Raw genomic sequence first — 18,992 nt, 5'->3', positions numbered from 1 at the left:
AAACGATATCTACATGACTTGAGAGGGGACGGCGGACACTCACGAGTCCGCAGCAACCTCCGGACGCCAGCGCCTCCAGTCCGTTGCCAAGGGGGAGAGAGTTAATTTATTTGCATGTGTAACGAGGATGCGATAATGAAAGAAAGGGGAGCCAGGAGAAAATCAAACGGAGATCAGAGGCAATTCATTAAAACTCAATTGGACTCCTCCTTTATAAATTAAAATGTCATCCTCATCTATCCATATCTCTGGCGCTGGACAGAAGGGCAGCTTGTTAGGGCGACACAAACAGTACCTTGCATTTTGCAACCTGAACACCGGGGTTGAATGAGGAGGGCGAGTGTGGAGGGTCGAAACACAGGAATAACGCAAACTAGGCTTGGGCAGTATACCATACTGGGGTATTTTGAAATACCGACAGTATGATTTTCAATACAGTCCAAAAAATAGACATTTTTATTTTATTTAATCAATACTCACACACACACAGTACCAGTCAAAAGTACCAGTCAAAAGTTTGGATACACCTACTCATTCCAGGGATTTTTTTATTTTTATTACCATAGCATTTTTGTATGTTCTCTATACTTGAAAAAGTATAAAATGGACCAATTTGGCACATTTGAGCAAACTCCTGGCAGACTTTATACAAAATATTGTGTTGTGATGTAATTTGTCACTGAATCAGTCTGAAACAATGCACACACTGCTGCCATCTTGTGGACAATATCTAAATTACACCTAGAATTCTACATCACTGTCTGGCCTTTCGCTTGCATTTCAAAGACGCAACAACAATTAAAACATGTGTTTTTGTTTGTACTATCTTTTTCCAGATCTAATGTGTTATATTCTACATTACCACAAACTTCAAAGTGTTTCCTTTTAAATGGTATCAAGAATATGCATATCCTTGCTTAATGTCTTGAGCTACAGGAAGTTAGATATGGGTGTGTCATTTTAGGTGGATTCTTTTTTTTTTTTTTAAGGGTCCAATCCATAAGAGGTTTTAAGACAAGGTCAGTCAATACGTAACTTTTCAAGAACTTAGAAAGTTTCTTCAAGCGCAGTCGCAAAAACCATCAAGGGCCACGATGAAACTGCCTCTCATGAGGCCCACCACAGGAAAGGAAGACCCAGAGCTACCTCTGCTGCAGTGTTTAAGTTCAATGGAGTACCAGCCTCAGAAATTGTAGCACAAATAAATCCTTCAGAGTTCAAGTAAGACACATCTCAAAATCAACTGTTCAGAGGAGACTGCTTGAAATCAGGCCTTTTTGGTCATATTGCTGCAAAGAAACCACTACTAAAGGACAGTGGGATTGATTTGCACTTCTCGCTCCAAAGTATGATCATATCTAGGAGACAGAACGTGTCTCATTCCTGGGCGGTATGATGGCTGCGTGGTCCCATGGTGTTTATACTTGCGTACTATTGTTTGTAAAGATTAATGTGGTACCTTCTGGCTTTTGGAAATTGCTCCCAAGGATGAACCAGACTTGTGGAGGACTACAATTTCTTTTTTCTGAGGTCTTGGCCGATTTCTTTTGATTTTCCCATGATGTCAAGCAAAGAGGCACTGAGTTTGAAGGTAGGCCTTGAAATACATATACAGGTACACCTCCAATTGACTCAAATGATGTCAATTAGCCTATCAGATGCTTCTAAAGCGATGACCTTTTCTGGAATTTTCCAAGTTGTTTAAAGGCACAGTCAACTTAGTGTATGTAAACATCTGACCCACTGGAATAGTGATACAGTTAATTATAAGTGAAATAATCTGTCTGTAAACAATTGTTGGAAAAATGACTTGTGTCATGCACAAAGTAGATGTCCTAACCGACTTGCCAAAACTATAGTTTGTTAACAAGAAATTTGTGGAGTGGTTGAAAAACAAGTTTTAATGACTCCAACCTAAGTGTATGTAAACTTCCAACTTCAACTGTATGTAGGTTAAGAACTTTTGTGAAACAGCACAGTTGAAAAATAAAAAAACAAAACTAGATGGTCTTCAGAGATAGATGGAAGGGGTTGAGGGTAGCTGAAAGATGGAGTTAAAACCAAAAGATAACAATTGTAAGATGTACTGCCAGTATAATGTATTTTTTTGTACATCTGGGGGATTGGAAATGAGGCAGACAACACTGATGGAAGCCACAATCTGCAATATTAAAGCTGACCTACACTCCACCCCCCACCAAAAATGTTTTTTTTAAAGAAAATGTACTAGGTACTCTGGTTAGAGTAGAAAAGGAAAAACCGCACTCACTGGAAACAGTCTTTACATTCAATTTGCTGCTGCACGCCATTTCTTGATAGTCTGGTTACTGTACCTTTGTATGGTCCTGATGCAATGATGCCCTCTGTCATCGAGGCAAAGCTGCTAGAGTGGATGTGGCTTTCTGACAGGTTCAGGTCCCCGTAAGAAGGGTCCTAAAGTCAGGGAGGAAAAATTGCAACGGTCAGAGGAAAGGGGTTCACATTGAAGAATACGACACTGGTGTAAAGTACTTAAGTAAAAATACTTTAAAGTACTAAAGTCCTTTTTGGGGGGTATCTGTACTTTACCTTGTTATTTATATATTCTAACTTTTAATTCAATATATTACTAAAGAAAATTCTTTACTTTTTACTCTATGTTTTCCCTGACACACAAAAGTATTCGTTACATTTTGAATGCTTTGCAGGAGAGAAAATGGTCCAATTCGCACATTATCAAGAGAACATTCCTGGTCATCCCTACTGCCTCTGATCTGGCGGACTCACAAAACACAAATGTTTTGTTTTTAAAATGATGTCTGAGTGTTGGTGTGACCCTGTCTATCCGTAAAAAACAAGACAATTGTGCCGTCTGGTTTGCTTAATAAGGAATGTAATTATTCATACGTTTACTTTTGAAACGTAAGTATATTTTAGCAACTACGTTTACTTTTGATACTTAAGTATATTTAAAAACGAATACTTTCTCAAGTAGTATTTTACTGGGTAACTTTCACTTGTACTTGAGTCATTTTATATTAAGGTATCTTTACTTTTACTCTAGTATGAACGTCGAGTACTTTTTCCACCACCACCAATGAGTTCGACCTAAGTTGATGCATTCTCACCGTTTACAGAAACTGAACAATCGCAGAATTTCATTTTCAAAAATGTGCCCATGCACAGACAGACATCGAAAGCATCACAGACTGTCACGAAATGGAACTACAATCGTCACTAAGATAAAAAAAAATACTCCTGACAACTGAAGGACTTCAAGAAACATGTGTCCTGTACAGGTTTTATGAGAATAGATTTTCCCTTTAAGTACATATCTTGCTGCATTCCTCTCAAATCACCATGAATCACACCCGCGGCCTCAAAGCTATTGGCTGACGTCCAGTGTAAGAGATCAAGTTGCCACCATTGGGCAACACATTGGAATTCACTTTAAAAGGGAGATGACAATGATCATGTATCCTACACATCATGACAATGTTCTGTAATTAACATGATTCGTATGACATTATTTTAAAAGGACATTCATTTATTTTTATACTTAGCTCTAGTTTGTCACTTACGGGTTGATTCGGATGTGTTTCAAAAGCCACTGCTAACTTAACTATAGCCAATGCTAACAGAAAAAAAAAAAATTTAGTGATGGGGGTAAAATCCACATGTTCAGAATGTGTGGCCCAAACACCTAAGTAACCTCAAACCAAGGAGGAGGTACAGAAAAGGAAGGGCACAAACAGTTAGGTGAGCAGAGACCCATCGCCGTGGGGACATACGGTCCCAAGTCGGGAGCGTTACTGCTGCGCCAGACTACGGAACTATGTATTACAATTTATTCCATCATAAAATAGGCACGCATGTCAGAGATTTGTAACTGTTCTTATGGGAAATATAGCATTATTGCTTGCCCCTTATTACACCATAGAGCCTAACAAAGCACGGCACGATCCCTAAACATAAATTAGACAGCAAGACCCCAATGCGGCGATGTTCTGTGTGCTTACAATGGTCACAAAAGCCTTACCGTCAGTGACAAACAGAGGATCGGCGGGATTTGAACTGCATGCGACCAATTTCCACAATGTCTGTCTTGACATTCATGTTAATACCATGTACCATCGGTCTGCATTTTCTAAACTGGATAAGTATGATATATTCATCAATCAATACATGATAAACATGGGCATAGATAGAGAGCAGCAACAATACCACATGGACAACGGACAAGAATAGGCCTATGGTTTGATCCATTACATATGTAGGATTACATGTATACCAGTTAGGCTTGGGTGGTATAATGTATACTGGGGTATTAGGAACTAGCCACAGGCTGCTTTTTCCATACCGTTGAATTTTAGTTTTACAATACGTTTTAATATTTGTAGCTACTTTAAGAAAATACCTGCAGTCAACGTGTGCAATACATTAGGAGATGAAGCATATCGCGTTCTTCCTTTCACTTATCACATTATTATACATAGAATACCATATTTCCCCAGAACAGTTGAGCCAGTCACGTGTTTGTAAAGAACCCAATGACCAGAACTACAGAGTTCCTCTGCTGAGATCAGAGAAGCTGCCAGAAGGACAACAGTCTCCACAGCACTTCACCAATCTGGGCTTTATGGGAGAGCGGCTAGACGGAAGACACTCCTGAGAAAAAAGCACATGACAGCACGCCTGGAGTTTGCAAAAAGGCATGTGAAAGTCTCAGATCATAAGGCAAAAGATTGTGGTTTAATGAGACCTGAATGCAAAGTGCTATGTCTGGAGAAAACCAGGCACAGCTCAACACTCTTCCAACACCATCCCTACCGTGAAGCATGGTGGTGGCAGCATCATGCTATGGGGATGCTTTTCAGCGTCAGGGACTGGGAGACTGGTAAGGATAGAGGGAACAATGAAAGAGTCAAATGCAGGCAAATCCTTGATGAGAACCTGCTTCAGAGCGCAAACGAACTTAGACTGGGGCAAAGATTTACATTCCAACTGGACAATGACCCCAAGCATACAGCCAAAGCCATGCTGGAATGGCTTCAGAACAAGAATATGAAAGTCCTTCAGCTGTCAAGCCAAAGCCCAGACTTGAATCCCATTGAAAGTCTGTGGAAAGACGTAAAGATTGCTGTTCACCAAAGCTCCCAAACTAACGTAACAGAGCTTGAGAAAAATTGCAATGAAAAATGGGCGAAAAATGCCCAAATCCTGATGTGCAAAGCTGATACTGACATAGCCAAGATGACTCAAAGCTGTAACTGCCGCCAAAGGTGTTTCTACAAAGAATTGACTCATGGGTGTGAATACTTACACAAGAGACATCTATGTATTTCATTTTCAATAAAATTAGCAAAAATGTGTAAAAACATGTTTTCACTTTGTCATTATGGGGAGTTAGTGTAGATGCATAGCCTAAGTATAGGTTTGTCCATAATTAAATCCCATGATGTGGAGCCACAAAAAGAGCTGCTGCTACTGTTTCAAATGCACAGCTGGGGCATCAAATTACTTTAAATGAGGGAGACCAAGTATATTGAAAGCAGGGTCAAAAAAAATGCTGGGCAGGCTCATTGACAATGCCCACATCCCCAGGGCACGAGTGGCTACCGAATGGTTTGATGAGCATGATAACTATGTCCATATGCATGGCAGTCACCAGATCTTGACCCAATTGAACACTTATGGGAGATTCTGGAATGATGACTGACAAAGCATTTTCCACCACCATCAACAAAACACCAAATTATTGAATTTCCTGTGGAAGAATGGTGTCACAGCTATCCAATAAAGTTCCAGACACTTGTCGAATCTATGCCAAGGCGCATTAATGCTGTTCTGGCGGCTTGCCGTGGCCCAACACCCTATTATCCCCTAGAGTAATGTCTGCGAACCTGTGGAAATCTAATAAGTACAATTTTAAAAAATCCCAATAAAAATCTGTAATTTTAACCTAGAGATATGCATTAGATGCTTCTCAATCCAAGCACTTCAGCATCTGCGGTGAAAGATGAGAGTTATGGTCTGACAAACACAGATTTGAGACATCCCGGATATCGGTCTTCTCACAAAATTATCTGTAGAGTCCGAACATTTTTGCCTAAAAATTATTATGACACCTCTATGGAAAGATGAGACTCTCACGAACACAAAGGTGATCTCCGTTTTGCTCTACCGCCTCCACAAGCTGTAGCGTCCGAACAGTTTGTGTTAAACACTAAACGGTGAGACTCACGAACACATACATGTAGGTTGTTTGCTCTAGGACGCCCACGGGCCTCAAAAGACTTGTCTGATGGTCAAACTTTTTAAAAAATTAAGTAAGTACACTACATGTGGACACCTGCTCGTTGAACATCTCATTCCAAAATCATGGGCATTTTTTTTTTTTTACTAGGCAAGTCAGTTAAGAACAAATTCTTATTCTCAATGACGGCCTAGGAACAGTGGGTTAACTGCCTGTTCAGGGGCAGAACAACAGATGTGTACCTTGTCAGCTCGGGGATATGAACTTGCAACCTTTCGGTTACTAGTCCAACGCTCTAACCACTAGGCTACCCTGCTGCCCCAATATTAATATGGCATTAATATGGAGTAGGTCCCCCCTTGCGGCGGGGACTGCTTCCATTCAGCCACAAGAGCATTAATGAGGTCAGGCACTGATGTTGAGCGATTAGGCCTGGCTCGCAGTCGGCATTCCAATTCATCCCAAAGGGATTCAATGGGACTCTGTGCAGGCCAGTCAAGTTCTTCCACACCGATCTCGACAAACCATTTCTGTATGGACCTCGCTTTGTGCAAGGGTGCATTGTCATGCTGAAACAGGAAAGGGCCTTCCCCAAACAGTCCACAAAGTTGAAAGAACAGAATCTTCAAGAACATCATTGTATGCTGTAGCATTAAGATTTTCCTTCACTGGAACCAAGAGGCTTAGCCCGAACCATGAAAACAGCCCCAGAACATTATTCCTCCTCCACCAAACTGCACAGTTGGCACCATGCATTGCGGCAAGTAGCGTTCTCCTAGCTTACGCCATACACAGATTTGTCCTTCGAACTGCCGGATGGTGAAGCGTGATTCATCGCTCCAGAGAAAGCGTTTCCACTGCTCCATAGTCCAATGGCGGCAAGCTATAAAATCACTCCAGCTGATGCTGGGCATTGCACATGGTGATCTTGGGCTTGTGTGTGGCTGGTCGGCCATGGAAACCCATTTCATGAAGCTTCCGATGAACAGCTCGAGCTGACGTTGCTTTCAGAGGCAGTTTGGAATTCGGTACGGAGTGTAGCAACTAAGGACAGACTACTTTTTACACAATACGTGCTTCACCACTGAGCTGTCCCTTTCTGTGAGCTTCTGTGCCCTACCATTTCGCGGCTGAGCTGTTTTTGCCACTAGACGTTTCCACTTCACAAACAGAGCAATTACAATTGACCGGGGCAGTTCAAGCAGGGAAGAAATTTGACAGGCTTTTTGAAAAGGTGGCATCCTATGATGATGCAAAGTTGAAAGTCACTGAGCTCTTTAGTAAGGCCATTCTACTGCCAATGCATGTCTAGGGAGATTGCATGGCTGTGTGCTCGATATTATACACCTATCATCAACAGGTGTGGCTGAAATAGCCAATCCACTAATTTGAAGAAGTGTCCACATACTTTTGTGTATATGTGGAGACTGTTTAGTGCCAAAAATAAGGAGTTAAATACATGTAAAACATCTCTCTCAGATATAGGAGACACTATAGAACTAACTTCCTTTTGATATTTGTTCAATCTAGTGAATCTGTTATGCAATTTGTTCATATGGACTAATAAGGCCAAATACACATTTATCTAATTGTTATATATGTATATAAAAATCTATATACTTCAAGGGGTCTCAAAATCAAATGGCAAAATTATCCTTGGTATGACCTTCTTAAAACAATTCCATATAGCTTAGTAGAACCCCCCCTCTCCCTTCCCCTGCTTAGACAGGACATAGTGTCTTAACTCATTACAGTAGGTTGGCTTTTCCTTTATTTTGTCAGTTACCAGAATGTAGTCGAGCCTAGGTCCATCCGGAGTATGTCTTGCAGCGATGTAATCCTTAGAAAGACATATCTTTCCAAACGTCATTGTATGTCTAGTAAATTGATGCGACAATAAAGCCGGACACAGCTTGCCTGTTAAAAGCCATGCCAAGGATCACAGTCTAGATGTCTTATCGCACTGCGACAAACTAAGGCTGAAACGGAATTTCACTGACAACCAATTATCATCCTCAGAGAGTAGAGGAGAATACCTGCTGCCTGATCCTACTGATTACAACTACAACCATGTAGCTACAGTGGCAAGCTATATGAAATGCAATCCTTTATTGAATAATTGTATAGCACTAGGAATAGGGTTAGACTATCATTGCTGGGAAGATAATCTGGTAACGCTTTACTTGACACCCAGTGTCAACAAGTTATGACATGATCATAACCATGTCATAATATGTCATAACAGCAGAAATAACTTGCCATAACATGGTCATGACCAATATATTTACAAGTGTTGTGACAAATATTGCATTATTGTACAGCTGGTTATGACACCTACACACATACATATATATATATATATATATATGTATATGTGTCAAACCCCACATTTATTTATTTTTTAAAATTCAGCCAAAAAGTTTCCTTTCGCTTGAATGTTTGTTTCTTAAAAACTTCTTAGGGCTGCAATCCCGTTAACGGGATCGATATGACAACAGCCAGTGAAAGTGCAGGGCGCCAAATTCAAAACAGAAATCTCATAATTAAAATACATGTATCTTATACCGTTTTAAACGGTAATCTTGTTGTTAATCCCACCACAGTGTCCGATTTCAAATAGGCTTTACAGCGAAAGCACCACAAACGATTATGTTAGGTCACCACCAACTCAAAGAAAAACACAGCCATTTTTCCAGCCAAAGAGAGGAGTCACAAAAAGCACAAATAGAGATAAAATGAATCATTAACTTCTCGATGATCTTCATCAGACAACACTCATAGGACTTCATGTATTTTTTTTTGATAAAGTGCATATTTATATTTAAAAAATCTGTATACATTGGCGCGTTACCTTACAGTTAACTAGTCCAACGCAATAATGACCTGCCTCTTGTTGCACTCCACAAGGAGACTGCCTGTTACGCAAATGCAGCAAGCCAAGGTAAATTGCTAGCTAGCATTAAACTTATCTTATAAAAAACAATCAATCATAATCACTAGTTAACTACACATGGTTGATGAAATTACTAAATATTATCTAGCGTGTCATGTGTTGCGTATAATCTGACTAAGCATAGAAGCATACAAGTATCTGACTTAGCGGTGGAAGGCAGAAGCAGTCGCGTAAACATTCATTTAAACAGCACTTTTGTGCGTTTTGCCAGCAGCTCTTCATTGTGCGTCAAGCATTGCGCTGTTTATGACTTCAAACATATCAACTCCCGAGATGAGGCTGGTGTAACTGAAGTAAAATGGCTGGCTAGTTAGCGAGTGCCAAAATAGCGTTTCAAAAGTCGCTCGCTCGCTCTGAGCCTTGGAGTGGTTGTTTCCCTTGCTCTGTTGTCGTTGTGTTCCTGGTTCGAGCCCAGGGAGGAGCGACGAGAGGGACGGAAGCTATACTGTTACACTGGCAATACTAAAGTGCCTATAAGAACATCCAATAGTCAAAGGTTAATGAAATACAAATGGTATAGAGAGAAATAGTCCTATAATAACGACAACCTAAAACTTCTTACCTGGGAATATTGAAGACTCATGTTAAAAGGAACCACCAGCTTTCATATGTTCTCATGTTCTGAGCAAGGAACTTAAACATAAGCTTTCTTACATGGCACATATTGTACTTTTACTTTCTTCTCCAACACTGTGTTTGCATTATTTAAACCAAATTGAACATGTTTCATTATTTATTTGAGGCTAAATTGATTTTATTGATGTATTATATTAAGTTAAAATAAGTCTTCATTCAGAATTGTTGTAATTGTCATTATTACAAATAAATAAAAATCGTCAGATTAATCGGTATTGGCTTTTTTGGTCCTCCAATAAATCGGTATTGGCGTTTAAAAATCATAATCGGTCGACCTCTAATAGATATACCTCTCCTTAATGCAACAGCTGTGTCAGATTTTTTTTAAACTAAAAGCAAACCATGCCATAATCTAAGATGGCCCTCAGAAAAAAAAAAATATCTGCCATGTTGGAGTCAACAGAAATCAGAAATAGCAATATAAATATTCCCTTACCTTTGATGATCTTCAACAGAATGCACTACCGGGAATCCCAGTTCCACATTAAATGTTTGATTTTGTTCGATAATGTCCATTTGTGTCCAAAGAGCTACTTTTGTTAGCACATTTGGTAAACAAATCCAAAGTCATGAAGCGTGTTCCCTAGCTGCAGACGAAATGTCAAAAAGTTCCGTTCCTGTCCGTAGAAACATGTCAAACGATGTATGGAATCAATCTTTAGGATGTTTTCAACATAAAACGTCAATAATGTTCCAACCGGAGAATTCCATTGTCTTCAGAAGCGTGATGGAACAGAGCTCCCTCTCATGTGAACGCGCATGGTCAGCTCATGGCAGACCTGACTCATTCCTCTCTCATTCGGTCCCACTTCACAGTAGAATCTTCAAACAAGTTTCTAAAGACGGTTGACATCTAGTGGAAGCATTAGGAAGTGCAACATAACCAATATCCCACTGTGTATTCAATAGGGGCTGGGTTGAAAATCAACCAACCTCAGATTTCCCACTTCCTGTTTGGATTTCTTCTCAAGTTTTTGCCTGTCATATGAGTTCTGTTATACTCAGACATCATTCAAACAGTTTTAGAAACTTCAGAGTGTTTTCTATCCAATACTAATAATAATATGCATATACTAGCAACTGGGACTGCGGAGCAGGCCGTTTACTCTGGGCACCTTTCATCCAAGCTACTCAATACTGCCCCTGTAGCCATAAGAAGTTAAATCCTTTATTGTTGTAATGAACTCTATACAGTTATGTTATTTCATTATATTTTAAATAACTTGTAGAAAATACATTTTATGACACCGTCATGAAGCATTATGACCATCCTGTGTCACTTTACTTGGACTAAGAACATACACCCTGACAATGTCAAGAAGCATTATGACCATCAATCATAAACGCCAGCTAGGCCTATCACGTACATGCCCTTAAATCAATCATCAGTCACAAAGAGGGTGTCTTGTCCTGCTCCTGTATTCATCCCAGTCATCAGCAACAGAACATTGGGGTAGGAGCATGTCTGACATCAATGTGTGCACCGAAACAATGATAACATTATATGGTCAATTTCCCCCAAAATAATATAACAAACATACTGTTGACAGTACGCTATGGTGCAATGTAATAATTTTGCCTTGTATGGTAGCTTGACACACATGTAGGTGTCATAACCAGCCATAAAATAAAGCAACATACTGTATGTCACAACAGTGCATTGTTCCACTGGCTCCGATTGCAAAGTTGCTTAAACCTACCAATTTATTCTGTTTTCATTATTGTCGCAATAATGTGGTTCCCTTTCAAGTAAAAAATTCAAGTGAATTATATGTAGTGAGTGAATGAGTGCAGTGCCAAAGAGGAGGCCCTGTCCAGCCCTTACCCTGAATACATCCTCGTGGCTCTCCTCCAGGTCTCCATTGCTGGTGACCGATATCTCTGCCGCAGGGCTCCTGTGGACCTCTTCATCCATAGTGCTGTCCTGCAATCACAAACGGCTACGGTAAGAGATTAACACAGTGTTTCATACATTAAATGAGACTTACCTCAATTTCCTCTTCCAAGTGTGATCTGTGCATGGGTGAAGCTGTAGGCCTATGCTTTTAACCTAACGTTTGTCTGGAAGAGTAAGCAGAGGGGACTCAATCAACAGAATTTGATGACTATGGGCTGCCATCTTGTGGTCACTGCCACCAGAAGTGATGAACAATTCATTGAAATAACATCCTGCAGTATTAGGGTGGTTTTTAAAAACAGTGTAGTAAGCTCAAGCTGAGTTATTGCATAAAAGGAGATAAGTCAACCTTCAGAGAATTACACAAGATACCTCACATGCAAGCTCACCTGACCTCTTCACACAGCAAGCATAATTGGAAATCTTCAAATGGTTTTTAGAGCCTTGGAACTAGCCATCATTGCCCTGATTGAGCAGTATCAAATATTTATTGCAACCAAATTAACAAGTTCTACTCTACATAAATAGAACTAGAATCAACGCATGGTCCTTCGGTTGTTTCAAAGATCCAATCGGTCTCCATGGCAATGCTTTTATGAGGGCCTCTCCCATGCCATTCCAAGTCTGCCACAGTTATCAGGGCAAAAAAATCCAACCATCTCTTTAGTCCTTTAGGATTGAGACGCTGTCCTGTGACGGAGTAACAGATTTTCAAATTGCCTCTCATTACCTCAGACAAAGCAGAACTATCTGGGTCAAGCAGAGTTATTGTACCATTTCATATTTATAAACTAGGACTCCTCCAAGGAATCTGGGCAAGAAAAACACAACAAACAAGGGTGACGCTGCTGTCAGTCAACATACAAAAAAAAAAACTGTCCACACACCAGACCAAATAAAAGTTCCAGTTGTCAAAACAGATAGGGCTAAATGTCTGGTATGATATTGTTAAGAGAAGAGTCAAAGGGCAACCCTTCAAGCCATTTACACACTTCAGTCTCAAGTCGCCACCTATAGGGAGAATATGTAGGACTGTGAGAAGTGTGACGAGCACATTCACACCTTCTCCCACAGAACCACACTGACTGTCTGAGTCACTGTCAGAAGAGGCTAAAAATACAAATGGGCGTACTTGCTAACGCAGCAAAACCAACCCTGTTCATGCAGCATGAATTGTGTTGGGCAATTAAGCATGAATCTGTTTTTGTCTAAAGGCTTTGCTTAAACCATGGGTCAAGAAAAGCTACAATTTTAATTAAATAAGTATTCATTGAAACAATTCCAAATTCTCTATAGGAAATGAAAAGTTATTATTAGTCTATAGTCTGTAGGTAGAAAAACTCATGACATTGTCATCATCGACAAGACCCATGTGGAATTACTGTAACGGTGGTTAATAATTGGCCTTTTGATGCCTGCTATAAAATGTAATGGACATAGGAAGCTGTATTACATCATTAAGTCAGGCTTCGACACATTGGCTTACAACACCACCATAACTTCCTCTTGAAAGTTGGACACAGTAGAATGCTGTTCACACATCACACTTAAAACAAAAGCCTGAATGACAAAAGCTTTGCATTTTCTGGGCCAGGATACCCAACTTGGCATAGCTATGGTGAAAGGCTAGCACTTTTATAGCACTCAGTCCGTATAAAGCTAATTGATAGCAGCTATATTATCGGTGTTTCAAAAACCACTATGGTCCCCTGCCATTGTCAAGGGTTTATTGCTATTTGGAAATACCAAAGTCGAGAATGAACTTGGACTGTCTAAATAATGCAGATAGCCGCCACTGGATAGCTAGCCAAGATAAGGCTAGCGCTAGCATAAATGCATGTGTGAAGTGCAGGTAAGCTTCAACTGCTCCATTCACAGACCACGCTAACGAGATCAAGCAGTGCTAATGCGAACATCAAAATGAGAGGATGAGCCAAGCCCTTAAGATTTCAAAATGGCATCACAGAGTGAGAAAAATATCAACCAGAGAATGGGACAGGTCTGCTTCATGGGAACCAGGTGGGATCAAGTTCATGAACGAAGAGTAAGCTATCTGCTTGTTCAAACCTGGAGGCTACACATTCATTTATTGGCTGCCTAAATATTACTATTATTTCACACTCCAGCAAATGGGAAAATACACTATAAACAAGTGCAAACACACAGCACCGCTTTGTTTATGTGTGGGTGTCATTTGGTATGTGCATGAGTACATGAACCGCTCCAGACAACAAAACCTAATAAAAATACTTGTGTTGGAGTTTTGGCCTCAATATATTTTGGAGGCTCATCCAGGGAAGAAGTAGGCCAGTATATTTTCTCTTTATTCCGTTGCATTAGGACAAAGCATACGTCCTAATGCATTTGCAATAGCTCAATAGGATTCAGTATGAAGATATTCTCGGTATTTTCAACTTGTTTCAAACATTGTCCAGAAACCAGCTCCATAAGCAACAACAAGCTTCATAAAATTATTTGGACTGCTTTGGCAGCAGAGTGTGTCAACGGTGCAGAGAGCAACAAGTATCAGATAACACACAACATGAATATTTAAAAAGGCCACAAGATGCCCACATGCAGGCAGGCAACAGAGACATCCACAGGTAGGCTTGTCTAACTGTTGAGGTAGATTAGACAGACTCCCGTCTATCTGTTGGGTATTCCAGTGTTCACACAACTGTATTGATAGACACCTGACAACCTCAACAACTACCGGTATATCTAGGCCTAGATTAAATACATTCGTTGGCAAAAGCCAATAGCACTACCAATTCCTGAAGATCAAACAGACTGGTTACAAGACACAGAAATGGTTCTAAGGTACTGAAAGGGTGAACATGGGGGCAATGTTTGGCATAACAGAGACACAGAGCTCAGGCCCCTGGAGTTCAGTAGCCTGGAAACTAGCTAACAAGTGGGGGGAGGGAAGGATAACAACAGCAGCCTCCTGATCAGCTGAGCTGAGGGAAGAAACCAAGTCTCGCTTCTTAAATAGCAGGGCAGAATGTAAAGCAAACAGGGCTTACTAGCAAGACGGGTACAGTGACTGCAGAGTATATGACTACTTCATGCAGCCTTTCTATACAAAATAAAAAAGGAGGCAGTTGGTATGAAGCCACAACACTCCAGGATAGCATCACCACCTGAAGCACAATCACTCATTCGACGTTGGGAACGACTTAAGGGAATCTGCATCGAACTAACAGCTTGGAGTGGTTGAACACAACAGCAGTGGATCTGACATTGACTGGGAACATTGAGGAAGCAGTCCAAATTCTTCCGCCTACAGCGATGACCCAGCCATGTGACAGGCCTATTCAATTCAGGGTGCTGTATCCACACACACAGGAAACACTGGGTTGGATTCTTATAATGGCAGGGAACAGTCACACATACAGGCCACACCATGGCTAGGATGGGGACAATAGTGTCACCACTGCATAAAGGTGGCTACAGGCTGGTATGCTGAGACTCAAAGGCAAACATAACATCATGGCATGTTCCTGTAAACACAACTCAATTAAAGTTAAGCAATAAAAATACAAATTAAATTCAACAAATGTATTGGCATTAGGTGGAGAATGCATGCAGGGGATTTCACAGGAAGCATAGGCCATCACCAGCATTTTCAATGGCGCTACCAGACATCACAGTACAACTAATCAGGAAGTACACCCCGTAAAAGAAAGATAGTTATGCAAATGTTACACCAACAACACAAATGCACTAGCCAGTACTCCTACTAGAGTTGCACCAAGCAGACAAATTTGAAACGTAAGGGGAAGGCACCAACGATTAAAGGAAATCAAAAATGGATAATTATTGATTCAGAGCTTTAACTCAAGTTCATGTTGTATTAAGAAATGGTTCATAAGCTGTATCACCATTGGATATCATAATAATAGTGATATCCTGAACTATGGAGTAACACTATCCATGTTTTTGTGAAATATAGCAACATGAACCAGAGTGCTGGAATGAATGATTCCCAGAGCTGTTGTCTGCATTGAAGATAAATATGTCACCTTTGTATGAGTGTGAGAATCTTCATTTTTCTTTGGTTCCTTTGGTGTATCATTATGAGTAGGCACTGTATGGCAATTTTCCCTTTTAGCACCAGCATTGTCGGAATGTACATCATCGTCATGCTCAGCATTCACACTGTTTTGCGTATTCTCATTATCGCTCTGAACATCATTTTGAGCGCCATCGCTGTTCTCAGCATTATCGTTGTCATTTTGAACATCACTGTCGTTTTCAGCTCTGTCACCATGAGGCACTTCATCATTGTTTAGTACATATTCAGTACTATCAAAGCTGTGAGCATCCTCCTCACTCTCTCTTTGAAAGTCCTCAGTATTCTGAGCCTCCTTAGATGAATCCATTGGCAGGTCCTGGGCTGGGGACTCAGCCTCAACACTAACTTCGGACATTCCTGAAAACAAACAGATAGGAGGGCATGAATAGGTCCCTATCAGCCACCACATTTAATAACGAAGAGGGCATCGATCCAGGCAGCTACATTGGTGGCAGTCCTAGCAGTCCTTTCAAGTTATTGATTTGCTGGGGGGGGGGGGGGGGGGGCACAGAATGTAGCCTAAACTCATGCGTGTAAACTCACGCGTGTTCGTCTGGTGATTCTGTTTTACTAAGACTTAACAAGGAGTAAAAAAGTGTAATGATATTACACAGGCTGAATATTGTTAAGAAGAAATACTAGGCCTATTTTAAATGCAACTCCATAGGGTGGGGTGTCATAAAGCACCTGGGCCACTATTCCAGAGACAAATGTCATTGCATACAATGGCAATTGACAAATTAGGTTGGACAGCTATGCTGCTGGATAGGCTAGTTCATCACCACAAAATCATTGTTTGTGCAGGGATCTTGACCCATGTCTGCAGGGGCGATTCCAGACATAAGTGGTTGCTTAGGGCCCCCAGCCGCCAGGGGGCCCCGATTGATTTTGTTAGTCATTCTCACTCAGATATCAAAACATGGCATAAGTCATTACAAAATGATTAGGTGACGGTGATGGTATGAGGGCCAGTTTGGGAATTTAGCCAGGACACCGGTGTTAACACCCCTACTCTTATGATAAGTGCCATGGGATCTTTAATGACCACAGAGTGTCAGGACACCCGTTTAACATCCCAGCCGAAAGACAGCACCCTACACAGGGCAATGTCCCCAATCACTGCCCTGGGAAATTGGGATATTTTTTTAAGACCAGAGGAAAGGGTGCCTCCAACACCACTTCCAGCAGCATCTGGTCTCCCATCCAGGAACCAACCCTGCTTAGTTTCAGAAGCAAGCCAGCAGTAGGAGGCAGGGTGGTATGCATGTTTATCTCCAGGTAATACCACAAGACTGTGGCTCCAACTGCAAAACAGTCCTTCCTGTAGATGATCAGATATTAGACTGTATACGTCATGGAAAAAGCTAAAAATATTACCATTTAGACCTCTGAACAAGAGTATACTCTTCCTCAACATTTTACTCACTATAACATTAAAGTCATGTTTTACTTTAAAATGAGAGTGCTGATGCATCCTGTTCAGTGAAGGACACAATTGGCATGATGTCTTGAACCAAATACAAAAAAAACTAATGAGAGGATGAAGGAAACTGTTGTAAACAGAAGGAAAGCTGATAATGTTGACTGTGGTTGTTATTATCAACCAATTCAAGTGTGACAGAATTTAAGCATGCAAATAAGATTTAAAAGTTTAACACTTGATTCCATAACAGAGGGCGTTGGTGACTTAAATGTCTGACTTATATGGTAGAGTATAAGAAACTGGGGAAGTTCGTTTTGCATGGCCCGGTGCCCCGGGTGGGTGGATATTATTTGGACTCGCCAATGTAGTCTAAAAATATATATACAAACTGGGCCATGCAAACCGAACTCACCAACCGGACTAAATGTCATAATGGACACGTAAACGGTAGTGAGTTCACTAGTTTACCATCTTAAAAAAAGAGGACATTCTAATTTGTAGACATTTATAAAGTTCTCAATAATGTGGTTCTCCTCTCACTTATTGAATGAAAATAAAACTATTGGCTAACTTATAATTGTTTGTAACGAAACCCTGAAAAGTTGCATGGCTTAGCTGCTACCCCTAGCACCCCACTCTAACAAAGCAACACCAACTTTTGATTTAAAATAGTGCCTAACCGCTACCTAGCTTAAGGTATGATATTTCTTAGTTAACTAGCTAGCTATAAACATTAACTTAGACAACATTGCAGCGTAGCTGGCTTGTAGCTAGCAGGTACAGTAACAGTTGCCTGCTAGCTGTAACGTTACTGTTAACTATGAATGACAATGTCGACAGTCAGAAGAACGTAACATGTTGCTTAACGTTGGCTGTGCCCCTTTCTGCATTTGTCCAGCTGAGTACAATCACCAAACGCGGAAACTAGCGGTGACACGAGAGCTAACTTTTTCTACATACAAAATGAGATCGTGAGTCCCATAGGGCGGCGTACAATTGGCCCAACGTCGTCCGGGTTAGGGGAGGGTTTGGCCGGGTAGGCCGTCATTGCAAAAAATAATGTGCTCTTAAATGACTTGCCTAGTTAAATAAAGGTTACATAAGAACAAAAAACAGCTCGCTAAGTCACATGGCACCACAGATTCATGAGACACGGTCAAAGACCGTGACTGGCTAGCTAACTAAACTTAGCTAAAGTTAGCTAGCTTGACTGCTTGTTGTTGTGCTGAAACACTTAAATATGCAACTGATAATGGTCCCGAAAAATTACCTGCAGCTTTTGTCCGGACCTTTATCTCTCTGTGTTTCTTGGTACAAAAGGTTCCACTCCCGGGATTTGGGAAGAAAATACAGCCAGTTTGCAACTCACAGCATAAAATGTAATTCAACGCCCATTGGGTCTCTGGTGTCCCTGGCCTGTGTGAAGCTATCCACAATAAGAACAACTGTGGAATTTGCGGTTCGCATTCAAAATAAAAGTTCCCCATTGAAACACATAGTGGAACATTACTAGATAATGCAGAAACAAGTTTGGAATGTTGTTATATAACTTAAAAATAAATACAATACATCATTCATTTGACAATAAACAGTAAAACAAACTATTAAAATAGCACTGTGTATGTACACTGCTCAAAAAAATAAAGGGAACACTTAAACAACACAATGTAACTCCAAGTCAATCACACTTCTGTGAAATCAAACTGTCCACTTGGGAAGCAACACTGATTGACAATACATTTCACATGCTGTTGTGCAAATGGAATAGAC

At 40.6% G+C, this 18,992-nt stretch overlaps 1 protein-coding gene across 4 annotated transcripts in view; it reads right to left on the bottom strand.

Moving 5' to 3' along the window:
- Nucleotides 1–18,710, bottom strand: part of arfip1 (ARF interacting protein 1) — a 31,364-nt gene extending 12,654 nt beyond the window's left edge. The window contains exons 1-4 of one of the 4 annotated variants that reach the window (XM_021619095.3): nucleotides 18,493–18,673; nucleotides 15,747–16,156; nucleotides 11,650–11,748; nucleotides 2,334–2,433 (exon numbers count right to left, since the gene is read on the bottom strand). In XM_021619095.3, the coding sequence (XP_021474770.2) occupies nucleotides 2,334–2,433; nucleotides 11,650–11,748; nucleotides 15,747–16,154 (607 nt within the window). In that variant the 5' untranslated portion in view covers nucleotides 16,155–16,156; nucleotides 18,493–18,673. Of the gene's footprint in view, nucleotides 1–2,333; nucleotides 2,434–11,649; nucleotides 11,749–15,746; nucleotides 16,157–18,492 lie in introns of all 4 variants that reach the window. The other 3 variants (XM_021619096.3, XM_021619097.3, XM_021619098.3) reach the window with 3 other exon arrangements.
- Nucleotides 18,711–18,992: the final 282 nt, after the last annotated feature.

This window comes from Oncorhynchus mykiss, chromosome 10, assembly GCF_057628025.1.
Source record: "Oncorhynchus mykiss isolate SJ-2025 chromosome 10, ASM5762802v1, whole genome shotgun sequence".
In the NCBI taxonomy this organism is placed as follows: domain Eukaryota; kingdom Metazoa; phylum Chordata; class Actinopteri; order Salmoniformes; family Salmonidae; genus Oncorhynchus; species Oncorhynchus mykiss.
The sequence above is the reverse complement of the archived record's forward strand: the minus strand, read 5'-3'. Positions and strand labels throughout refer to the sequence as shown.